Source organism: Aethalodelphis obliquidens, unplaced genomic scaffold (genome assembly GCF_003676395.1).
Source record: "Aethalodelphis obliquidens isolate GAN/ISIS:26980383/991018 unplaced genomic scaffold, ASM367639v1 scaffold43, whole genome shotgun sequence".
Taxonomy (NCBI): Eukaryota; Metazoa; Chordata; class Mammalia; order Artiodactyla; family Delphinidae; genus Aethalodelphis; species Aethalodelphis obliquidens.
In genome coordinates, this window is record NW_020837987.1 from 7,973,368 (window position 1) to 7,998,270 (window position 24,903).

Here is a 24,903-nt window from a genome sequence, read left to right on the forward strand (position 1 = left end):
AAATCCACAGGCCCTGGAGGGCGGCCGGGCTCCCAGAATAGCCGTCTGCTCCAAAATAGGATCCTTGGCTGGAACTGCCCTTTCCACAGACACCCCCTACCCTGTCACAGTCATCCCCAAAGTTCTTGTTCCTGCAAGGCTGGGGCCTAGCGCTGATGCCCAGTGGAGCCCCACACCGGGCAGGGCTGGCTTCCTTCCTGACTCACGCCCGCCACACTGCCCAGCTGCTCTGGGGGCTCCCCATTTGCTCACCCAGAGGCAGAAGTACCACTGGGTCTTCACAGTACCGGGGACACGGTGTCCCCATTGAGCACTGTTGGGGGCACCCCTTGAAGTCCTGCAGCTCCCCTAGGATCGAGCCCCTGTACCTGGCATGCCCAGGCCGAGGAGAGTGAGGTCACAGACGCAGATGTCCACCACCCTCAGGGGTTGTGGGGTGGGACATAGGCAGGTCCCCCCCCCCCCCCCCCCCCCCCATTGACAGGCGAGCTCCTGGAAGCCAGTGAAAAACAGACTTGGAGGAGCTCCTAGGCCAGCCCACTTCTCAGGCACTGGGAACAGCCATGTGAAACCCATTACCCTGAGCCGGGGAACAGGCGGTCCCGAGGCAGCTTTCTGGACAGTAGCCCTGGAGGAGAAAGGGAGGGCTGTTTGGGGTGCTGTCTGTTCCCCCGAAGATGAGTCTGAGGGCCCAGGGCCGGCCAGGATGAGCCTGGATAGACAGCCCGGCTGAGCGTAGATTAATGGTAATGACGAAAACTCAGGGCACTTAGTGCTCTACGTGTACCAGCTCATTTAATCCCCCAGCAATCCTGTGTCACAGAATGGGAACTGAGGCACAGAGAGGCCAAGGGGCCTGCCCAAGGTCACACAGCTAGGGAGTGAGATAGGACTGGAACCTGGGCCGCCTGGTCCCCGTGTGAAGCACAGCCTTGCTCCTCCTCCAGCCCTTGCCTGCTCCCCCGGCCCCTGTATCCTGCCTGCCCGTCTGGCTCACCAGGCAGGCGACACAATCCCTGTGTCCTGGTTCCCGTGTCGTGTTCCTCCCCATAGTTGTTCCCCCAGACCTGTACACTGACTCCCTAGGAGCCTGCTGCTAAGAGTATCCAAGTGTGGACCCCAGGAGGCAGGAATGCTGGGGCTGAAGAGAGGGAATAAGGGGCAGGGGGCTGGGAACTATGGTATCAGCTTAGTGTTTCCAACCTCAGTCATTGCAGTAATAATACCCATTCCCTAATCAGCTCACTTTTTTTTTTCTTGAATATATCGTTAGTTGCGTACAGTGAGATTGTAGGCTAATTGTACATTTTTTCCTTAATACCCATTAAAGTAAATACACAACCTTTAATGAGGAACTGTTGCTACTTTTACCTACTGGGTGCAAAGGACTGCTCTCGGCAGTTCACACGAGCTAAGTAACCTGGTCTCCATGATAACCCCACCCCCATTTCAGAGAGGAGAAAACCGAGGGATCCAGAGGGAGTTCATTCGCCCAGGGTCACACAAGTTCAAAATCGGAGAGCTGGAATTCACACCTAGGGAACTTGGCTCCAGAGCCTTATTCTCTAACCAGTGTGTCCTGCTAGACTTCCTTTAAATGGAAAATTATCCAGGGCACTTCCCTGGTGGTCCAGTAGTCAGGACTCTGTGCTTCCACTGCTGGGGGTCTGGGTTCGACCCCTGGTCGGGCAACTGAGATTTCACCAGCCTACAGGGATGGTCGAGGGCCACACTCTGGGAGCCCTGCGTCAGCTTACAGTGACAGCAAGCTCTGTTATCCTCTCCCCGCAATTCCTCCTGCCCCGGGCCAGAGGGGTGATTGATGACTGATGTGCTTAAGTGTCGATATCCCCTGGTACCAGGGCCTGGGACACCTGGGGGCGGGTGGGTCCAGCACACCCTGACTGCCCCTGCTGGATCTCATCACCCTCTGCCCGGCCCACAGCGAGCTGGATTACTACGACTCCCACAACGTCAACACCCGCTGCCAGAAGATCTGCGACCAGTGGGATGCCCTTGGCTCTCTGACCCACAGTCGCAGGGAAGCCCTGGAGGTGAGGAGGGAGCGATGCCCCCCACTGAGGTCTGTGCCTCGTTGCCCTCAGAGCAGGGGTCTTCCCCTGACCCCTTGGTGCCCCCGGACCCCTCTCCACCATACACACCTCCTGCTAGCCTACTGACCTCCCTCCTCTGTCCCCGTCCCTCCCAACACGCACCAGAAAACGGAGAAGCAGCTGGAGACCATTGACCAGCTGCACCTGGAGTACGCCAAGCGGGCAGCCCCCTTCAACAACTGGATGGAGAGCGCCATGGAGGACCTCCAGGACATGTTCATCGTCCACACCATCGAGGAAATCGAGGTCCGCCCCTTCCCCTCCCGCCCTTCTCGTGGCTCGTGGGGCCTCCACGGGTCCGGGCCGCACCCTCATCCCTTCTCTTCCTGCCCCCAGGGCCTGATCTCAGCCCACGACCAGTTCAAGTCGACACTGCCAGACGCCGACAGGGAACGGGAGGCCATCCTGGCCATCCACAAGGAGGCCCAGAGGATCGCCGAGAGCAACCACATCAAGCTGTCAGGCAGCAACCCCTACACCACCGTCACCCCCCAGATCATCAACTCCAAGTGGGAGAAGGTGGGCAGCACCCACCCACCGGCAGGGCCGGGGCAGGACCAGCCAGGCAAGGCGGCCACCCCCCTGACTGCTCCTGCCCGCGTCCCCTTCCCCAGGTGCAGCAGCTGGTGCCCAAGCGGGACCACGCCCTCCTGGAGGAGCAGAGCAAGCAGCAGTCCAACGAGCACCTCCGCCGCCAGTTCGCCAGCCAGGCCAACATCGTGGGGCCCTGGATCCAGACTAAGATGGAGGTGAGGGCGAGTCGCCCCAGCCCTGCTGGGCCCAGGAGAGTCTCAGGGCAGAGTTGAGGAAGAGCCCCCACTGAATGGGAGGCTGCTTGCCCCTGGTGGGAGGGCCCCAGTGCTCCACGGGGCCGGTGGACTTGGGGGCCTGGTGGATCTGGAACCCAGCTCTCGTGGCCTCACGGGATTAGGAGCGTCAATAACGTATTCATGGAAAAGGCAGCACCATCCAGAGAGAAGCCGTGCTGAGGGGTCAGGTAGAGACGGGTTCGAGTCTCGACTCTCCCCTCGACTTCCGGTCGGGAGTCAGGCACAATTTAACCTCTGTGGCTCAGTTTTCTCACCCCTAAAAGGATGAGGAAGACCATTACTTCATTCCCTCAATAGACACTTTTGGGCACCGCCCTATGCCAGCCGCATCACAAGCACTGTGGTGTAGCTGTGACCAAGGTGGTCCGAGCTCAGACCCTCCCCGCGCCCCCACTCTGCCCTCATGACCCAGCCACGGGAAGCTTGTAACCATGCCGACTGCGACTCAGGCCGCCACTTACGAGTGCTCACTGTGCACTAGGCACCCCACTGACCGAAGTGGCCTCACTGAAACTCACGACAGCCCGAGAGAGGATCGGGCAGGTCGGCCGCGGGGCTCAGTGCCCCCTGCACGGCTTGGTCACCCTGGGAAGCGAGGCGTGGGGTGCTCGTGCTCAGGAGCACGGGTTCTGAAGTCACCAGGCCTGGGTTCCGATCCTGGCTCTGCCTCTTAATGTCATAAGTTGCCCTCTTTGGGCCTCATTTTCCACCTCTGTGGAATAGGCCTGTCCCAGTCTTGGGCCTCACAGGGAGTCAAGCGGGGAGCAGCGAGGTTAGCCCTGTGGAGCGTTGGTGCAGAAACCGCCTCGTGGCTGCTGTTACACTGGAGGGTGGGCCGGAGGGGACAGTAAGCAGTAGGCCTTCCCGGAGGGGACACCTGGGCAGAGGCCCCGGGCTGGAGGCGCCCTGGCATTGGGGCGGCCCGCAACAGACCGCCTCCTGGTGGCTGGTCGTGGCCGAGGGTCCGCCAGTCCCCCCCCCCCCCCAGTAGCACCACCCTCTGTGCAGGAGATCGGGCGCATCTCCATCGAGATGAATGGGACTCTGGAGGACCAGCTGAGCCACCTGAAACAGTATGAGCGCAGCATTGTGGACTACAAGCCGAACCTGGACCTGCTGGAGCAGCAGCACCAGCTCATCCAGGAGGCCCTCATCTTCGACAACAAGCACACCAACTACACCATGGAGGCAAGCCTGCCCCGCCCCCACTGCTTGCCCTTGCACACGCTTGCGGGTTTCCTGTGGCAGCCCAGGCAGGGCCCGGCTGTCTTATTCCAAATGGCTTTTGCCCTGTGGAAAAGTGTCTCCTGCTTGCTCTGTCTCCCCTTTCTCTCTGACCAAAAAGACTAGATCCAACGTTTACACGTCTCTAAAAATCACAGTTTCTCTACCACTGCTCTCCCATCACCATGACAACACACATCTCAAGACAAACTCCCTGGAGAGCTGGGAGGGCAGGCAGCACCTGCCCCGCAGTGTGACCTCAGATATTTCATCCTCACTCGAGGACGCAGATCCAGCCAGCATGTGCGGGAATCCCGTGCACCGGCTCGCTGCCGCCAGGTTACAGCATCAGGGCTGGTTGCCATCATATTGGTGGCTTGAAATGGTCCGTGGTGACAGCACTTAGACCATGCAGATCGGAAGATGCCACCAAATAAAAGGGGGGAAGGGCTGTTTCCCCAGAAAGCTAGTTACACATTGCCCAGCATGTCTCTGCAAAGCGTCCCTGTGGATCCTGGCACAGGTATCAGGACCCGCTTGTCTGCTGCATCCATCACTGGGACGTACACCGGTGTGACGTGAACCCCGCTGGTTGGCAGAAGCAGTAGGCGGGCACCGTGCCTGTGGCCCTGTGTACATGAGCCGCATGGCAGAGTGTGGGGCTGGGTTGGCATTTGGGAGAAAGTTGGGGTGAGTCTGACTCCAGGCCACACACACCCCCGCACAAGGAACAGCCAGTCCCGAGCCCCCCTCAGCTACAGCGGCGGTGGTCCCAGCATCTCCACCTGCCGGCCAGCCCACACTCACGCCCTCATTCCTCCCGCAGCACATCCGCGTGGGCTGGGAGCAGCTGCTCACCACTATCGCCCGCACCATCAACGAGGTCGAGAACCAGATCCTCACCCGCGATGCCAAAGGCATCAGCCAAGAGCAGATGCAGGAGTTCCGGGCGTCCTTCAATCACTTCGACAAGGTGAGCCACTCCCTCTGCCCCTTGCTGTCGTCCCTCCCCACTGTCACCTCCCACCCTGCCCCCTGCGTCTTTGCATCTGTCCGTTTGTTCACATCACAGTTGCTGAGTATCAGAGGCCACTCACAGGGGCCGGCAGGGCCCCAGCCACTGAAGGGGGTGCAGAGGTGCATCACCTCGACCCACAGCGTGGGCAGCGTCCCTCAGGAAGAGAAAGGGGAGTCCCAAGCCCTGCCCCCGGGGCTGTGCATCCTCGCCCACCTGCCGATGCAACCCTGAACAGACAGGTCCCAGCACACCAGGGATTTGAGGCCTGACCCAGGAATCTGATCCACACATACACACAGTGTCCTTAAAAGTCAGGTTTGGTTTGGCAGCCCCTTTAGAGGGGCCCTGAGCACCAGTTTGCCCCGGGCACTGCCGGGCTGATGTGTCATCTGCCTGCTCTCTGTGGGTAGCATGTGCTCTGGGCGTTAGGCAGGGGCCCAGCAGGAGGGGGTGCAATCCCCTTTCTCCTACCCCAAATCCTGGAGGTGAGGAGAGCTCCCCGCTTCCCTCCCAGGAGTCCTGGGACTCAAGCCTCAATCCTGCACCTCTCAGCTCCCACCCCTGCTCTGGCCCAGAGGAGCTGGGAGGCGGCCTCTGACTGCCCTCCAGGCCACCCACGCCCCTCCACCTGCCCCGCCCTGGCCATCACCTTGTCCACGTCACCTCTAACTGTGTTTCCCTCCCCCATGTGTCCCCTTCCCCCACCCTCTGCATGTGACCCGGGCCCCTCTCCCTGCCTTGGTGCCGGCCTGGTCTCCACACCGCCCCTTGTGCACACCTGCCTTCGGACGCCGGCAGGACCACGGCGGGGCGCTGGGGCCAGAGGAGTTCAAGGCCTGCCTCATCAGCCTGGGCTACGACGTGGAGAATGACCGGCAGGTACGCGCCCCCTGGGCCCCAGCGGACTGTGGCATTAACTGCTCTTCTCTTTCTCTCTCTCCTTCTCTCTGTCTCCCCTCCCTCTGGCCATCCCACCCCTTGCCATCATGTGTGCCATTTCACGGGCTCTCTTGCCGCCTCCCTGCCCTGTGTCTCTCCGGACACCTTCCCCCTTACCTGGTCTCTCGGGGCCGCCTCTGTCTCCCCCGCTCCCTGCCACTGTCCTGTTTCCCCGCTGTGCACACGGGGCGGCCCCTCTTGCCTACTCTGGGCCCGGTCTCCTCTGCTGTCCCTGCGTCCTCGAGCAGAAGCAGACGGGCAGCATGGACTCCGATGACTTCAGGGCTCTGCTTATCTCCACGGGATACAGCCTGGTATGCCGCCTCTGCCTGCCCTTGCTGCTGTGCCTCTTCTCCTCCCCCTCCTCCGTCCCTCCCCCTCCTCCGTCCCTCCCCCTCCTCCGTCCCTCCTCACCGCCTCCAGAATGTCCGCGTCCTCGGGGACACTCCTCCACCAGAGCAGCATGGCCTGGCCTCCCTCCTCCTCCTCTGCTGCATCTGCTGGTTGGGGTCCCTCCGATGACTCCCTGAGCCTCCCGCCTCCTTTCCTGGAAGTCTCCGGAGAGAGGAGGTCAGGCCTCCAGCTCTCTCCCCTTCTCTCTCTCTTTCTTTCTTTCTTTCTTCCTCGCCCTCCGGAGCTAACTTTCCAGCCAGGGCTGAGGAGCAGTAGGCCTGCTAGATCCACTCCCCAACTCCCCACTTCCCAGAAACGCGGGACGGGAGGAGCAGAGGGTGCACGTCCCAGGTCTGGGGCAGGTGGGGCAGTCGGCCGGGGAGCCAAGACCCTTGGAGGCGGGCTGACGACGCCTGTCGTGAGCGCTGGGGTCGGGCCCTGCTCTCCTGACCCGGTTCTAGCCACCGGGCCGGCCCGGCCGCCCTGCCCCGCTAAAGGCCACCTGTCCCCCGCCCACCCCCCTCGCAGGGCGATGCCGAGTTCAACCGCATCATGAGCGTGGTTGACCCCAACCACAGCGGCCTCGTGACCTTCCAAGCCTTCATCGACTTCATGTCGAGGGAGACCACCGACACAGACACGGCCGACCAGGTCATCGCCTCCTTCAAGGTCCTGGCCGGGGACAAGGTGAGCAAGACACCTGGGAGGCACCCAGCAGCCGGCGGGGAGGGGCCCTTGCGGCCAGGGCTGGGCGTGACCCAGATTCCCGCCCTGCCGCCCCCAGAACTTCATCACAGCCGAGGAGCTGCGGAGAGAGCTGCCCCCCGACCAGGCCGAGTACTGCATCGCCCGCATGGCCCCATACCAGGGCCCTGATGCTGTGCCCGGGGCCCTCGACTACAAGTCCTTCTCCACAGCCCTGTACGGCGAGAGCGACCTGTGAGGCCCCCACCAGAGAAACCCTGACCAAACACCCCTCCTCACAGCCTCCAGGAGGGGCTGGGGGAGCTTTTCTGCCCCCCCCCCCCCCCCCCCCCACTGCAAGGGCACCCCCTGGCCCCGCTCCTCTGACTCTGTATCTATGCAAAGCACTCTCTGTCAGTCCTTTCTGGGCGGGAGTGGGGTGGGCAGGGAGGGGCTGGGGCAGGCTCTCTCCTCTCTCTTTGTCAGTGGGCCAGGAGGATCTCCCCCTCCCCCTGGACGGGGGTGTGGGAGGCTTCCGGGGTCAGCGCTTCTGGTCTGGTAAATATATATGATGTGTTGTTTTGTTTTGTTTTTTTAACTCTGTGGAGGGGACAGTGGATCCTCACAGTAAAACAGGCCCCCTCCAAGCCCTAGAAACGCCCACCCCTCACCACCCCCCTGGTCCATTTCTTCTCCCCTGAGGTCCCTTCAAGGCCTCCCACATCCAGGCCAAAGCCCGACGTGCCTTGTCCAGGAACCGCCCGGGCCTGCGATGGGCCCCGTAGAGGGTGCCACAGCTGCCCGGCAGGAAAGAGGACCAGCCTGCTCCCTGCTCCCTTGTCCCCTCCCCTCACTTGGCATCGCCAGGAGATGAGGGGGTTCAGCTCAGTCCCCCCTCTTCTGCACCAGGAGTGGGGTTGGGCAGACCAGCCTCCCACCCTCACCCCCAGCCAGCCCCCACCTTGCTTTGTCTGGACCTGCGTATCTCTCAGATTTTCTAAGGACCCCCTCCACCGGCAAAAAAAGAAAAAAAGAAAAAAAACACACACACAAAAAAAACACACAAAAATCCACAAAAAAAAAAAACTATGAAAAAAAACTTTCAGAGAATTACTATTTACTTTATTAACTTACGGATTTATTATATAAATATATATTCACCTAGCAGCATATCTTCGCCGCCTCTTGCTCTCATAATGAAGACATAGCTGATTTGCTCCCCTCCCCCAGCCCCTTACTGATTTCTCTGATGTCTGCCATCGGTGTAGGTCTCTGGGGACCCCCCCCCCCCCCGAGGCGAAGGGTGGGCTGCTGGCCTAGCTGCCTGTTAGTGGATGGTTTCACTCCACCACCTCCCCCCCCCCTTTTTTTTGAGTTTATTCCGATTGATTATTTTTTTTCTCGGTTTCTGGATAAACCACCCTTCTGGGGACAGGATAATAAAACATGTAATATTTTTAAGAAGGATTCCTACAGTGTCCTCTGTTTTTCTATCTGTTCTCCACTTCTTAGGAGAGCGATGATAGAGCACCTCTTGCCAGAGTGAGGTGGGGTGTGGGAGTGCCCCGATCCCTGTTCCCATGAGTGTGTGAAAGTAGGAGTGCTGTTGGGGACCCACTCCAGGTGACGCATTGTTGTAAGCGTGTAACGTGGGCTAACTCGTGCAGCCTGCATGAGAAAGGTGCTGTTACCATGCCCGTTTACCAGAGAGGTGCAGTGACTTGCCCAGTGTCACCCAGCTGGTGAGTGGGGGGGCCGGAAGTCAGCTCCAGGCAGGCTGGCTCCCAAGGCCATGTTCTGAATCACTGCTTAACATCAGGGCATCAGCCCCCTTCCTGTAGAGGAAACCCTGGTCCTGGCTGGGAGAAGGGAAAGGCAGGGCTCCCAGGCTGAGGTCCTAGAAGATGGCCACCTCCATCCACTGAGCGAGAGGAAACAGCAGGCATGAGGCAGGGGACTCCTGACACTCCCGTGCCACCCCTCCCTGCAGCCCAGGCTCACCTGTCTGTGGGTCAGGCAGACGACCCCCTCGCCCCCATCCAGGTGCTGGCTGCAGTGGCCTGTCAGAGAGGGGCAGGGTGCGCACCCACCTCCCTGGTCCACCTACCATGGAGACATCCTCCCTCTGTCCCACCAGTGCCAGGGATGACACTCACGGAAGAGGCAGATGAGCTGGGCCACGCAGGACGCCAAGTGCTTGAAGTCCACGCGCAGATGGCTGTCCCGGTAGCAGCTAGTGAGGGCCTGGGTCAGCTGGTTGTTCAGGTGGAAGCCCGGGGGAGGCCGCCTCTGAGCCTGGGCTGCCCCGGGAGCCCCACCTCAGGGTCATACCCCCCCTCCGACTCCCCAGGGAAGGCAGACACCAGGGGGGCCTGGTCCCACCTCTCTAGTCCCAGCTCTGCCTCATCCCAGCCGTGAGGCCACGGGCAGCTCCCTTCACTTCTCTGGGCTTCAGTTTCCTTATCTGTCAAATGGGGACTATGATAGCCCTGACCCTGTAAGGTCGTGTGAAGATGTTATATGTAAAGAGCTTAGGGCAGTGTCTGGCCCATCATAACTACTGTATTATTATTCCTTTAAACTCTGCAGGATTTCTGCCAATAGACACTAGAGGATATTTCTGTGCAGCAAAGCATTTTTGTCAGCCCCGTATGATGTCAATTTCCTGATGTTCCAGACCAGGGGCGATTTCTGGAGTTCAGAAATCACCTCCGATGAGGAATTGTCCCACAGAGGCTTTTAAAAGCCAGTCCTTGTGAAAGCCCTTACCTCGGTTACTGGGCCCTAGTGACCATGACCTCCTGGTTACCCCTCCCCAGGGCCCCTGTTGTCCCCAGCTGCCTGGTGGCCTGCACAGGCTGCACCTCATCTCCTGTTCCCCACCTCCCTCTCCTCTACTTGACCTTGGGCTTTGCCTTGCCTTCTTTGCACTTGATGTTCCCTCTGCCCAGAACACCACGTCCTCTCTCAGCCCGGAGTGTTCCTACTCTGATACATGCCTCCTCCAGGAAGTCCTCTCAGATACTCAGCCCCCAGCAAGCAGCATGAAGCCCCTCCTCTGGGGTCCCACAGCTCATGTCCCTGCCCTGAGCCCTCTGGGCCCCCACATCCCTGCCCTGAGCCCTCTGGGCCTCCACGTCCCTGCCCTGAGCCCTCTGGGCTGTCACTGTCTTTGGTGGGTCTGGCTGCGCCTGCACTGGGCAGGGGAGTGAGTGGTGGGTGAGGTCCAGGAAGGGCTTCTGGTCACCACTGAATCCCCAGCACCAGCCAGCACAGGGCCTGGAGCAGAGCGGGGCTCAGGGGGTGCTTGTGGAGCAGAGGATAGGATTGGATCGGAGCAGGTTCTTTCTCCTGTCTGTCCCCCCAGCCCAGGATTGCCTAGGTCTCCGGACCTTGCTCCCAGCTGGCCCGCTCCCTGGTATTCCCTCCACCATACACACCACCTTTCCCTTGCCTGTCAGCTCCAGGCTCACACACAAGTCCCTGACCCTGGACTTGCCTCTCCCTCCTCCCTCTCATACATATTTAAGAATTTTTAAAGAGCTGTCCTCCCAAGGCCTCGTGGGGCTCTCCTGTCTTCCTCCACCGATCTCCTCTCTGACCACCTCCCCCTCCCCACTTGGCTCCAGCCACACTGGCCCCCTGTCATCTCCATCACTGGGCCCCTCGTTCACTCCGCTGCCTCCACACCAGCCTCCTCAGGGCCTTTACACTGACTTTCCCCATCTGGACCGCTCTTCCCCAGAGTCCCCAAGGCTCACTCCTTCCGGTCTCTGCTCACACATCACCCAAGTGAGGCCTTCCCTGACCGCCATGTCTCAACCCACACCTCACGCTCTGCGGGTCCCAGCACCATGGCCTGTTTCCTTTTGCCACTGTAGGACTTCTCACCATCTGCGCTAGACGTTCTGCTTGTTCTGTGTCTGCACCATCAGCACGTCAGCCCCTTAGAGCGCTCCTCTGCCTAGGCTAACACCAGGCTTGTACCAGGCACTCGGGCATACGGCGTGAACAGTACAGCCTTCCGCCTTCCGCCACCCTCTCTCGCCTCTGCTTCTGCCTACCTGGGACTCTTGTTTCTCAAACTCACATCTCCCAATCTTCTCTCTGACTCCATCTCCCCCCTGTCTTGAGTTCCCTTTTCCTGCACCTCCCTGCACCTTTGACTTCCCCCCTCAGGGTCTCCCCCTGCCTCTCAGACTCTGGGTCACATCACCCCCAGCCCCCCATCTCCCCATGTCTCACCCTTCCCTTTGCTGTGGCAGATGAGCCCTGCGGTGGGGTGGGGGTCTGGGAGTTCTGTGTCTGATCCCAGACCACACCCCGTCCATGCAAGGTGGAGTGGGGGACAGATCACATGCACTTTTCCAACTGTATAGCCCAGGGAAAAAGTTGCTCTCTGCCTCTGTTCATTGGCTAGGATTTTTGGGCTCCCACACGAATGGAATGGGGCTGTTCTACGTCTCCTGGAAGAACTCAGCCTTTCAGTGGGAGCCTTCCTCTGGGTACTCTGGCATGTTGTCATGGAAGCTGCATTCCCCAGCACTAAACCCTGTGGGCTCCATTCCACAGGCTCCTCCTGGCCACCCTGTGTATTAGCCATTTTACAGAGAGGGAAATGGAGGCTCCAGACACCCAGGGCCACCCAAGGAGTCCAGGAGTCCAGGACATTCTACCATGAGGTCCTGGGAGCTGGGGCCTCTCAGACACCAGCGCCCATGCCCCCCTTCCCCTCCCAGGAGGGCCGCACTCCCTCCCTCAGTGCCCTCCTCCCCCCACACAGAGGATTCTCCCCTTTGGGCCTCTCTCAGGGTCACCCATTTCCTGCCAAGAGTGGGCAACTGAGGTGTGGGCTTTGTGGATGGCGGGGGAGGAGGGGGAGCAGATCTGTCCCCAGGATCCCGCAGGACCTCTGTCCATACCCACTGCGTTCAGGGCCAGCCTCAGTTCATAGGAGTTCATGGTTCCGGAGGCGTCCTCATCGAACTTGTCAAATGTGGCCTGGGCAGGGAGGTATTGGTCAGTCCCACCCCCAGGCCCCTAGGCACCCTGAAGGAGGCTGGAAGTGGGTCTTGGAGCCAGAGAGCCTGAGTTCCCACCCACCTCCCTTTCTTCCTGGCTGCCCTGTGCAAGCAGCTTAACCACTTTGGGCGTCTGTTTCCCATTCGGTAAATTGGGAATAACGGTACCAGCAGTAACAAGGGTGTTGTGAGGACAAGGTGATATTCTCATCACAAAGGGCTTAGGGAGGGCTCAGTGAACAGTGGCTTACCACTTGCAGTGTGGGGAGACCTGGGACCATCTCCTCACAGGGATCCAGAGCAGGGGCAGGGCGGGGAATTATCGCCTCCCAGTGACAGACAAGTAGAGGGACAACAAAGGGGTGTATGGGGCAGGGATATCCCAGCCAGATGCCTCCAGGTTGGTGTGGTGTGGTCAAGTTCCCCTTCTCCCCTGGGGCCCTGCTAGCCCACAGAGCACCTATGCCCATGTTAGTAAAGGTGCCTCTCCCTCCAGAAGGAGGTGCCCTGCCCAGCCCCCATCTTACCTGCCACTCCAGGAGGTGGCCCCAGAGCTGCTGGAAGTGGTACAGGTCGAGGCTTCGCCCATGCTGGGGATGCGGCATCTGGTTAAGGTCAATGTCCCCAAAAGGGAAGAGGAGGCCATCCTCCCTACCCAGGCAATGCCCCCATCATATACCCCAAAACGCTGCAGCAGCTGCTCCCAGGTCCTGAGCCCGATTTCTCTGGGAGTCCGTGCATGGGCCCTGGCTACAGGAAAAAAAAAAGGTACTTTCTGCGTACTGGCCATTAGTATAAGCGCTAGGGATTATTGTTATCCTCAATAATCCTTTCTGAAACTGAGGTGCAGAAAGCCATGGGACTGCTGGAAACTAGTAGAGCTGGGATTTGAACCCAGGCACGGGGCTCTGGGTCTGTGCTCAGGACAGTTACACTTCCATAAAGGAAGATGGGCTTATACGTGGCCATGGCCTTGGCCACGGGTCCTATCACAGAACCCACAGGTCTGGCTACAGGGGAGATGCCAGCAGGCTGAGCCCAGGGTTCCCATGGCCTGACTCCCAGAAGCATCGTGGATTAACACACATGGGGGCTCTGGAGTTCACTCTTGGTCCCCAACTCACCAGGCTCCAGGGCAATACTTAATAAGGTCTAGAGCTGAGGGGTACTGAGTTCTTCCTCCTCGTAAGGAGAGAGCCGGTTGTGAGCCTGCACTCGGGCAGTCATTCAGCAAACAGCCCTGGGCCGCCCAGACAGTATGCTGGGTGGTGCTGGGACACAGCAGGGACTGAGAGAAGCCCAGGCCTGCCCTCTCAGAGCTCCTGGTCCTGGAAGGGAGTGAGACCTGTCCCCAGAGTGGTCAGGGCTGCAATGGGGAAGCATTGGGCTGCGGGAGCCCACAGAGGACAAGCAGCTGACCAGCCTGGGGGAGGGTCAGGGCACGTTGGAAAGATAAGGCCTTAGCCTGGCAGGGGTTGTGAAGGGAGAGAAAGCAGTCCAGGGGGAGGGTACGGACTGAGCAAAGGCTCTGAGGCAGGGAAGAGCTGTGAGCATTTTGAGAAAAGAAGCTCATGAGATTTAAGCACAGACAGACTGAGAAATCAAAGCAAAATGAGATGTCTAGGATGAGGGAGAAAGGGAGGGAGGGGTACATGGCGAGGGGAGGGGAGGGGAGGGGAGGGAAGGGACCCCCTTAGCCCTGCTCCATCTCCTCACCTCTCCTGCCAGCTCCTGAAACAGCTGCTGCATCTCTAGGTCCAGGGGAATGTAGGGGACCTGTGGGGTAGGGGGTGTTTAGTTCTGGCCCCCCAGCACACACACACCCTCGCACCCCTTCCCAGAGCAGCGCCTCACCATGAGGGCACGCAGGTCGGCGCTGATCACATCATCTACCTCCCTGCAAATTACAGACGGGAGATTGGGGGAGGGGACTGCCCACCCCGCGGCTGGGGATATGGGCCGCGCGGGGTCTCAGCTGAGGCTCGGGTGGGGTCTAGGTGGGATCCTGGGGGCGCTGGGCTGACCCAGGCGCGGGGCAGGGGATCCCGGGGCGGAGCTGGGGATCCCGGCTCACACTGCGGTGTGGCGGCGCTCGGAGAACGCGCGCAGCGTGAAGTCGACCGCGCGGCGCGGGCGGCGCGGGCGGCACGGGCGCTGGGTACCACCAGATAGTGGCCGGGGCGCAGGCGGCAGCGGTGGCTCACGTCGCGGCAGGCACAGAAGGGCGAGCGGTCGGCGCGCAGCCGGCCCCGCAAGAGCGCGCGACTGCGCGGGGAGTCCCACAGTCCCAGCAGCTGGGGGGCAGGGCGGCGTGACCACCGCCGTCCAAGTCCACCCCACCCAGCCTCCGACCCACTGCATCCTCCACACCGCCCTGTCCAAACCCACTGGTCACTCATCACCCCAAGCGCGTCCCAGGCCCCCAGGTTGTCCCAGCTGCTGGGGCTGGCTCAGAGATGGATGGAATCTGGGGTCCTACCTGATACCCACCTCCTCTGGGATCTGTAAGAAGGAAGAGCAAGGGGAGTCAGGGCCAGGCAGAGGCAGCCACCCCTCAGAGTCCCCCCGCTCCGGCTCCCACCACACCCCTCCCTCTCTTTTCTTCCCATCCCACCCCTTCTAAAGCCCCTGCCCCAGCCCCTCCGGACCCCTCCCTCCCATCTGTGCCCTCTGCTCCTTGGTCCCCTCCCTGATCCTCAGCCTTTCCTCCAGCCCTTTCTCTGTCTCCTTTCTGACCCCTCACCCCTCACCCCTCTACCCTTCTGACCCCCAGCCTCTCCCTCTGCGCCCTCCCTAGCCCTTCAGTGTCTCCTTGACCCCCACCTCCGATTTCCTCAGCTGTCTCCTGACTCTGACCCTCGGCCCCCATCCTCTACCCCCTCAGATCCCCCCTTTGGCCTCCTGCACCTCCATGCCTCTGTGTTCCCCCCATTGCCTCTTCCAGCCCGGGGTCCCACCTGGAGCACGTGGAAGCCCACAGTCAGGTATGTGAGGCCCTGGGCCCTCAGGGGCCGCCGGTTGCGCTGGATGGGTGACAGAAGCACAGTGCATTTGGGGGTGCGCCCCCCAGTGGGGGCCCTGCGCTCCTGCTGCCCCCCAGCCCTCCCAGGACCCCTCGTCCTCCTCCTCAGGCTCCAGCAGCGTCAGCCGGAACTGGGGGTGAGTCCAGAAGGTTTCTAGTAAAGGACAAAGAAACAGGGTTACCCAGCCTGCCACGGCCCCCCTTGCTTGCCTTTAGGGGACCCTCCAGGCCTCACTGGCACGAGGCTGGCCCCGGCCAGAGTTGAAGCCGCGTACCTAGTGGCCTTGGAAGGTGTGGATGTGCCTGCCGCCTCCAGCCGGGCTGCGGACCAGCACCTCAGGGCTCAGCGAGCAGACCTGGATGGTGGCGAAGTGGCAGAGGAAGTCCTGCAGCTCCATCCTGGACGGTGGCCGGCAGTCAGACCCTGGCCCGGCCCCCACCCCAAATAGCTCATGACCCCCCAAGTCACAAAGCCCCTAAATTCCTTAAATGTCGCCAAGTACACTTCAGTCCCCCAAATAATACATGTCTCCAGAAATGACCCTCAGATTAGAGCCCTCCAGCTCCCTCAGATTTCTCCAAGTCCTCAGAAATGCCCTGCAAATAGCCAAGGTCCACAAACTCCCCCCAGATACGGTCAAATTGCCTTCAACCCCCAAATACCAAGACCCTCAGATTCTCTATTACCAGTAAGTGCCCTTCAGCCCCTCAGTATTGCCAAATCTCAAGAAATGCCCCAATGTCACCAAGCCTCCCTCAACTGCCCTAAATATTACCCATCCCCCTTCAACCCTCCAAAGATTACTACGCTTCCAAGTTCCCTAATGTTACTGCTGATTCTAATTCGACTCCGCGAAATAGAACCCAACTCCCGAATTACCACAGACATGGACAGTTTCTCCCCGTTAGGACCCACCCCCATGAACTTCTCCCATGTCCCTTCAAGCGGGACTTGCCCCCTCCCTGACCCTGCTGGCCTGGCGCCCCTCCCCGAAGCAGACCGGGGACCCTGCCCCACTCACCAGAACTCACCATCCTCCTTTTTCACCAGCAAGGCATCTCGCCACTCAGCGGGGAGCACGTCCCAGCATGGGCATCTGGGGAGACCGAGCCACCCACCCACCCCAGATCCATCCCACCTATCACTCCAGGCCCCAGGCCACTCCACTCGGCCCTGTGGGCTCCGCAGCCGCAGCAGACGCACGTTGGTGAAGCCCCGTGACACCTAAGGGAGACGTGGTCAGTGGGGGTTTGGTGCTTGGACACCCCCTGCCAGCCCACCCTGGGGGTTCCTCACCTTGTGTGTGCCTGTGACTGAATATGCATGTCCCTTCACCAGCCCGTCTTCTGTACGGTACTCGCCCCGATCACTCTGGGAAGAGGACAGGACAGTGAGCCATAGCAGGGGACAGAGCTCCCCTCTGCATCCCCACCTCCTTTCACCAAAGCAGGAGTCACCCAGAGCACCTAACTGAATGGCACCAGGCTCTGAGAGGGGCTGGGAGTTGGCAAGTGAAGGCAAGAGAAGGAGAGAGAGGCAGATGGAGACAAGAGACCAAAACAGATTTAAAGAGGAGAGACATATGACTTCCCTGGTGGCGCAGTGGTTAAGAATCCGCCTGCCAACGCAGGGGACACGGGTTCAAGCCCTGGTCTGGGAAGATCCCACGTGCCGCGGAGCAACTAAGCCCGTTGCCCCAACTACTGAAGCCCGTGCTCCTCAACAAGAGAAACCACCGCAGTAAGAAGCCCACGCACCACAATGAAGAGCAGCCTCTGCTCACCGCAACTAGAGAAAGCCCGCATGCAGCAACGAAGACCCAACACAGCCAAAAATAAAAATAAATAAATAAATTTATTTTTAAAAAATTTACTAAAAATATAAATAAATAAAAAGGAGAGACATAGGGACAAAGAAAGATACAGAACAGAGAGGAAAAGAGGTGGAGAAATGCAAAAGACACTCAGTAACTGAGTAGAGGATTAAATAAATGAATGAACGAATGAGTTAGACTGACTCAGTGAATGAATATGTGATTGGGTCACAGATGGACATATGACCCAAACTGAGCCCGTGAAAAATCAGTCCTGAGACTTTTGTTGAAATTCTCAGAAAGAGGCACTTTTTTTTTCACACACACACATCCCCCAGGGGAAGTAGGAGGAACCTGCAGCTGTGGGGCCCACTTTTGTGCCCATGAGAGGAAAGCCTGCCTGTGAGTGAATCTAACCCAGAAGCAAGAATAGAAAAACACATTCACAACAGCCACTAAGCACCTGGATCCAGCTATGCCTGAAGCTTCATTAGTCATGAGAGCAAATAAATGTCCTTTTGACTTGCTGGCATTAGGTTTGTGAGAGACAATAAGCCAGCAGTGAAAGCAGAGGGGAGAAAGACACAGGACACCGCCCCTCTCTAGCTGTGACTGCACTCTGGTCCTGGCGGGGGTCTTCATGGGAGTCTGACTCTCTCACCAGGGCAGCGGCTCCCACGAGGGACCCCTCGGCCAGGGCATGGCGCAGGGTAGAGAAGAGGCCTGGAGTGTCCTGCCTCAGGTAGAGCACCTCGCCCACACCGCCTGTGAAGTCCACGAAAGCCTCATTCATGTGGCCGCCTCGCATCACCCCGTAGGAGCCATGGAGCCTGTGGAAGCAGGTCTCGGGTGGGGTGTCTGAGTCATGGGCGAGTATCTTGGGCAACCATGGGAATGTGGGGGGCCTCTGTCTCATGCTGTGAGGTCCCAAGGGCTATCCCCCAAATTGGCAGACTCTTAAGGAGGGTGCACTTGGTAGGCCCTGAGAAATTTGGCTGGTGGCTCTTGGGGCCACCAGGACTGCGTGATCTGGGGGTCACAGAAGAGCTCTGTCAGAATTCTGGGCATCCTGGGGTCTGTGTCTGACACTGAGTCTGTGGGAGATGTCTGCTTTGGGGGGTGATCCCTAAGGGGTTTGTCAGGGATTTCAGAGCTGCAGAATAGGGAAAAGTGAAGATTTAAGGGTCCCAGGATTGCACCCAATATTTTAGAGGTGTCTTGGGTTTCTCAAGGGATCAGGAGAGATTGTCTGAGGTTACAGGTCCCCCAAGGGGACTGCTTAGATTTGGTGACTCCGGGGCCTCATACGAGATTTCAGTCTCCTTCAGAATTAAGAGTGTTCGGTTGGTATCTGGGAATATTTTGTGTGAAATATCAATGGAGGGGGACTTCCCTGGTGGTCCAGTGGTTAAGCCTCTGTGCTCCCAATGCAGGGGGCACGGGTTCAATCCCTGGTCAGGAAACTAAGATCCCGCATGCCACAAGGCACGCCCCCCCCAAAAAAAAATCAGGGAGGTGTTTATGATTTGGAGGTCCTCAGGCGATGGTATGACATGAGGGCCCTGTGGGCTGTACCTTGGTTTGAGATCTTTGGTGGGGTGTCTAGAGGATCCCGGAAGTCGGGGGTGCTCCGGGCGTCCCCTGTGGCTTGGGGCCTGCTGGCTGGGACTCGGGGCTGCCCCTGGTGGCATCGGGGTCCTTACTTGGCATAGGCCTTTTCCAGGAGTGGGTCCCAGAACTCGTTCCTCTGATCCGAGCGCACGAACCTCAGCTTCCCCTCACGCACAGGCAGCCTGTCGTCCACCACGACGTCCACCCAGCAGCCAAACTACCAGAGCTGGTGGGAGAAGGGGAGGGGCCTGGGCTCGGCTTCCCACCTCCAACCCTGCTGGGCCCCAACCTCTGACGCCTGACCCTGCTGTACCAGTCCGAAAATTACAGCCCCATGGGGACAGTGTCAACTATGAAATCCATGTCACCCTGGGGGAAACTGAGGCATGAACAGAGGAACCGAGCTTTACCTGGAAGTGGAAGACGCCTGCATAGCCGTCTTGGAAGCCCTGTCCTGGGGAGACCACCTGGGACAGGAGTCGTGGGTACAGAGTGATGGAGGCAGCGGCTGCAAGAAACCAGCTGTTACCTGGCAGGAGAGGCTGGGATTGGGGGAGGGTGGAAAGAGGGAGACCGAGGCACCAGGAGAGGAGAGCCTGAGAGGGAGGGGGAGGGGCAGGGACAGGGCAGGGGGAGGCTGAGGGCGGAGCTGTCGGGGTCCCCACTGAAACCTGCCAGATCTGGGGGCTCAGCAGGGGTTCAGTGGTCTCACCCAGACTCCCCTGACACACGTCTGTTCCGCTCATGTCCTCACAGATGAACTGGGGCTTAGCGCAAAACTCCTGGAGGAGATGGGGGAATCCAGACCTCAGCCAGGAAGGGGAGGGAAGAAGCAGCTGGGGGGTCAGATGCCCAGGCCCCCTCCTGCCCTCGCGGCTCTGGAGTAATGAGCGCCTCCAACCCCATGAGAGGCTTGTGAAACCTGTGGGCAGCCGTTTGGCTTCCCTGGGCCTCCCCTGACCCAGGATTGCTGAACCTGCTCTGAGCTGGTCCCACAGTGACACCTCCTCCCTCAGACCAGGAGCCCAGCCCCCAGCCTCCTTCCTCAGACCTGGGAGCCCAACCCCCATCCCCACATTACATGGGGCCTCTTCCATTCCACCCCTTTGGCCTTCTCCGAGTCGGGCCCCAGCTGGTCATAGCCAAGGGCATCAGGGCCAGCAGGGAAGTAGGGCATCAGGGCCAGCAGGGAAATAGGGATCTCGGAACAGGATCCCCTCATCCAGGCAGGCTGCTTGGATTGCTTTGTAGTTCTGGCCCCGAGAGGGCTTTGGGCCCTTGGTTCCAGGCCCTGCCTCCTGGTTCACCAGCTGGATGGTGACTCTCTTTCTGCCACACGCCATCCGGACACTGTGGGCTCACAGGCCGGATCTAGGCCCTTTAACCTCCTGAGTCATGGGGGTGGGACCTCCCCTCCATCTGAGCCCAGATGGGGGTCTTTAGGCAGAGAGGAACCTTCCCTCGTTAATACTAATTGATGGTTTGGTGTGCAGGGAGCAAGGATGCCTCTTCAGTGTTTTCCTCCTCAGGGCGTGGGGCCTTCAGCTGTGGCCAGGGTAGCAGCTTAATGGGCTTGGCCAGCAGCAGGAGGGAAGGTGGGCAGAGCTGAAGGAGGACCGGCTGCTGCTGTGGGAGTGCCTAGAAGGAGGTCAGTGTGGGCGGTGCATCTCCACCAGCTTGTCCCTGCAGGCCTCCCTCTGTGGGGTTGAGAAGGGCAGGGATGGGGAGAGAGGCATCTTTTTTTTTTTTTTTTTTTAGTGCCTTTGATCTGCCTTTTTTATAGCCTGCTTTATCCTGGAGGGAGTTATCTTTACTGCTGTATCTCTCTCTCTCTGTCTCTCCATCTGAAAGTTTCTCTCTCTGCCTGCCATTGTTATCTCTCTTCTCTATCTTGACCTCACTGTCTCTGTCCATCTCTCTGGTCTCCTTTTGTCTTTCTCCATTTTTTGTTTATCTGTACCTGTATCTCTCTCTGTATCTCCCGCTGTCTCCATCTCTCTCTCTCTCTCTTTTTTTTTTCGGCCGGGCTGCGTAGCATGTGGGATCTTAGTTCCCAACCAGGGATCGAACCCACGCTCCCTGCATTGGAAGCATGGAGTCTTAATCACTGGACCGCCTGGGAAGTCCCTCCATCTCTCTCTTTATATCTCTTCTTGTGTCTCTTTTTCTCTCTGTGTCTTTCTTGTATGTGCCTCACTCTCTGTCCCTCTCCATTTTTCTCCCTGTCCCTGTAACTCCTCAGTCACCCAAAGTGGGACCCCCATCTCTCCCCTCCCCGACAAGGCAGACCTCAGCCTGGTCGCCCCAGGCAGAGCTGACCATGGAGGGGCCGCTCTGCACCTACCTGTCCTGGGCTGGGGCAAGGCCCACCGGTGACTATGACACCCCATCCTGCCCACCTGTGGCTCAGGGTTCGGTAGAATAATATTTCCCCAAAAGGATGCTGTAGCTAATTCTGGTGGTGGAGCGGCTGGAAGAAGGACCTTCGTTCTTGTCTTCTTTGAAGAAAGAATTCAGCAAAGAGACAAAGATTACGAAAAAGATAAAAGCGTTTATTAGAAGCAAAGTACACGTGGCAGAGCAACAGAGGTTGCACACAATAGGGGCAGCTTAGGTTGCTTTTATAGGGGCAACTTTCCGGGTTTTTTTTCTGACCAATCATCTCCATATTTGGTCCTGGTGTGGGCACCAATCTCTCAGCCAAGATGGATTCCAGCGGGCATCTTCTCCCTCTTGCCCTTTCCCTAGACTGAGGGCCTTTTCTGCGCATGTTCTGGGCTGGGAAATCCACAAGAACGCGCCCAGTCAGGGCCCAATACCTCCGCTGGTATCCCATCTCGAAGCAGCAGGAGACCAGCTGCAGCTGCTCACCCGGGGGCCTATCTCCTACCTCAAATCCCTCCCGAGAGATGTGGACTCAAAAACATCTTATTGGGAGGCTGAAGGGCAATGGTTCATCTTCTGTAGCTTCTTCAGGCTGACACTGGGTTCATAGACCCGACCTAATCGGGGCCATGGAGCTCTTACCTTGCCTTGTTCGGGGCCCCAGGGCAACTTCCGCTGTTCTTCCGGCAGGACTGGTTTCAGGCAGTGGATGCCATCCCTGCATCACCATCATCTTGAATTGCTGTAACCTGGAAAAAGCAAACTTAACAAGCAGGTTAAAAGAGCAAGCGCTGAAGATCAGCCTTCGAGCAGGCCCTTGCTTTTCCCATTGATCTGCCTTAGCCAGGGTCAAGACAAAGGGCTGCCCTAGGCCCACCCTTAACCCTAATATAGCCCCAAGGGGGCCCAGAAGGTCTCACCCCAGTAGTAGGGTAGGACACTCAGGAACAACTAGAAAGGCACGTGAGATCAAACGCTGTTCAAACCGGCAAGCGAGGGGCCCAGGGAAGTAACGCGCTCAAGACTGTCTGTCAACACCAGTTAACTGTGCAACTTTTAGAGGAAAGAGGCCCAGCATGAGAAATCAAAACAGAATAAGTGGCTGCCGTATCAATTTAAAAACTCCATCTTCTTACCTGCCACATCAAGGACCACCTGGGGCTCCTCGACAGAGACAGACAGCTCGTGAGGGGGCATGGGGGAGCCGCCAGAATCCCTGGGACCGCCTCAGTTGTCCAGCATGGCCATCTGGAGCAGAGACGCCTTTCCCCTTCAGGACTGAGGGCACGCCCATCTCCAGAGACCGGTCTCTTTGCAGACTGGGCGTGGCCTGGGGGCGCTCCTGGCATTTACAGGCCCAGTGGCCAGTTGACTTATATTTGAAGCATTCCCTCTTGTTGGTTTTACCTCGACACTGATGGTTGAACCTAGACTGAGGCCTTCTCTGCGCATGTGTCGGGCTGGGAAATCCACAAGAATGCACCCAGTCAGGGCCCGATGCTCCCGCTGGTATCCCAACTCAAAGCATCAGCAGGAGACCAGCTGCAGCTGCTGAGTCTGGGGCCTATCTACCTCCTACCTCAGAGCCATTGGAAGAAATGGGAGAAATAGGTTTCAAGTGGCCGAAACTCACCAGTTTCATCCCCACAGCCCTTCCACACTCAGCAGGGGCATCTCCTGCCCCAGCAGAGCCTTGTCTCCTCTGTGATACTAGATGTCCCTCAGCCCTCTGGCATCTTTCCCTCCAGATGGACAAACAGATATTGTCTGTGCCTCCCGGCTGTGTGGCCACAAAAAGGAGGTTATAAACAGGTTTTCTTCCTATAGAATTGCAAAGACCAACCCTCCACGTGAGGCAGGTGACAGGGTTAGGAGTCAGAGGGCCTGGGTTCAAATCTCAGAGCTGCCACTCAGAACTGTGTGTCGTGGGCAAGTCACTTATCCTCTCTGTGCCTCAGTTTCCTCATCTTTACAATGGGGGTAATAATAAGACCTATCTCTGGGTGTTGTTGTGAGAAACATATGAGTCGATATGTGAGACATGTTCAGAACAGTGCCCGACACACAGTAGTTGCTCAATGAACGTTCTATGTCATGACTACGTCCTGTGATCCCATCTATGGTCACCTATCATCACCGGCTTTGGCTGCTGTCTCTGCCATTTCTACAGTCACTTCCACCATCCCATTATCTGTTCTCCATGTTCTCACCCCGCGAGGTCACGGCCCTCTCCCCTTTATTTGCCCCAAAGTACCACTAACAGTAGGAGGAAGCTTTTAGTAAAACCTGACATCTCGCAATGATGTAAAAATCCTGTCAGATGCTCTGGCCTCCTACCTGCCCCTTCCCCGGCCCCTCCTGCAAGGCCCCTCCAGGCTGCTGCTCTTCCTAGCTGCCTGCCGGCTGCCATGCTTCAGGGCTCTGCTCACAACCCACGAGCAAGTGTTCTCTCGATCATCACTCCCCACATCGCTCCTTGAATCCGGAGTCCCAAATATGCTTTCCCCAGCCAAGGTAAGAAGAACGCATTGATGTTACTGTAGTAGATGCTTTGTGAGCCCAGCACCCCCGACCTCTTTCCGGAATCAGCACCCCCATTATGTCTTGGGGACCCACGGGCCCCTTATTCTCAAGCCCTGTGGCTCTGGTAGGACTGGCCCCTCCCTCCAGCTCCAGGGAAGTGCATGCGACTCAGAACAGCCAATCAGAGCACCTCAGCCCCTGGTCACGCCCCTCGGTCACACCCCTTGTTCAGTACCTGGGAATCAGGACAGGGCTTCTATTTTCCTGAGGCCACTAAGCGGACGGCATGTAAGCCCCGAGTGGCTCAGCTCTACCTTGGCCGTGTAGTCCGGAGACCCTGCCTGAGAGTGAGGACAACGCTGAGGGAAGCAGAGCCAGTGACAAGATTCCCGCGAGCAGACAACCCCTCAATCGGGTGTGCTCAAAACCAGACTTTTACATTAACGGAGTCAATAATTCTCCTCTCTTTTTCCCATTTATTATTTATTTATTTATGTCACTAGCAACCAAAAGAAACCTTCCTAATTCAGTTGGCATGATTTCTGCAGCGGTGCGCTAGCCGGAATGTCGAGGACATCAATTCCCTGTGGAGTAAGGAATCCTTCACTGTCATGGAGTAAGGGGTCTGGTGCCAGTTACTCGGCTTCTACTCCTGCTTCCTTACCTAACCAGCAAAGTAGAGTGTTCCTGTTTCATCAAGTTAAGGCTGCACTTGAGCCAAATTAAAAAAAAACATTTTTTTTTTTTTGCCTGAAATGCTATCATGAAAATGAAAAGACCCACCATAGAGAGCAGGTATTTGTTACACATATAATAACAAATGCTTACTATTTACCGAGCACTTGCTGTGACTGTGCACAAGAGATCTATAGCAGCTATAGCAAAGACCACAGACTGGGGGCTCAAACAACAATGACTATTTCTCAGTTCTGGAGCCTGCGAGTCCCAGATCAGGGTGTCAGCATGGTCAGGTCCTGCTGAGAGCTCTCTTCCAGGCTTGCAAACGGCCATCTTCTTGGTGTATCTTTCCATGGCAGAGAGAGAGCTCAGGTGTCTCTTCCTCTTCTTTTTTATTTATTTTTTTTCATTTGGAAGATCTATAGTTTTTCACTATATTTAATTCTATGTCCCATCTGGTTTTTTGTTTGTTTGTTTGTTTTTGTGGGATCTTAATTCCCCGACCAGGGATTGAACCCAGACCCCGGCAGTGAAAGTGCTGAGTCCTAACCACTGGTCCACCAGAGAATTCCCTCTCTTCCTCTTCTTATCAGGGCACTAATTCCATCATGGGGATTCCCCACCCTTATGATCTCATCTGAACCTAA

At 58.1% G+C, this 24,903-nt stretch overlaps 2 protein-coding genes across 6 annotated transcripts in view; one reads left to right on the forward strand and one right to left on the reverse strand.

The window, feature by feature from the left end:
- The window catches only part of ACTN4 (actinin alpha 4), a 71,660-nt gene extending 63,876 nt beyond the window's left edge, over positions 1-7,784 (forward strand). For 2 of the 5 annotated variants that reach the window (XM_027079451.1, XM_027079452.1), the window contains exons 13-21: positions 1,946-2,054; positions 2,220-2,360; positions 2,451-2,633; positions 2,729-2,863; positions 3,953-4,132; positions 4,995-5,141; positions 5,985-6,065; positions 7,047-7,205; positions 7,303-7,515. In XM_027079451.1, the coding sequence (XP_026935252.1) occupies positions 1,946-2,054; positions 2,220-2,360; positions 2,451-2,633; positions 2,729-2,863; positions 3,953-4,132; positions 4,995-5,141; positions 5,985-6,065; positions 7,047-7,205; positions 7,303-7,461 (1,294 nt within the window). In that variant the 3' untranslated portion in view covers positions 7,462-7,515. Of the gene's footprint in view, positions 1-1,945; positions 2,055-2,219; positions 2,361-2,450; positions 2,634-2,728; positions 2,864-3,952; positions 4,133-4,994; positions 5,142-5,984; positions 6,066-6,373; positions 6,440-7,046; positions 7,206-7,302 lie in introns of all 5 variants that reach the window. The other 3 variants (XM_027079454.1, XM_027079450.1, XM_027079453.1) reach the window with 3 other exon arrangements.
- A 7-nt stretch (positions 7,785-7,791) lies between these two features.
- CAPN12 (calpain 12) lies at positions 7,792-20,670 on the reverse strand. Its single transcript, XM_027079463.1, is given in 24 exon segments — positions 7,792-9,123; positions 9,204-9,262; positions 9,359-9,497; positions 12,129-12,203; positions 12,751-12,813; positions 12,903-12,973; positions 13,348-13,405; positions 13,940-13,999; positions 14,078-14,120; positions 14,298-14,341; positions 14,344-14,517; positions 14,714-14,725; positions 15,181-15,295; positions 15,297-15,399; positions 15,481-15,644; positions 16,268-16,342; positions 16,385-16,470; positions 16,543-16,617; positions 17,721-17,889; positions 18,763-18,896; positions 19,081-19,199; positions 19,383-19,452; positions 19,752-19,844; positions 19,846-20,670. Coding segments are annotated over 24 exon segments (2,193 nt in total). The 5' UTR covers positions 20,014-20,670; the 3' UTR covers positions 7,792-9,099.
- Between the last annotated feature and the right edge of the window lie 4,233 nt (positions 20,671-24,903).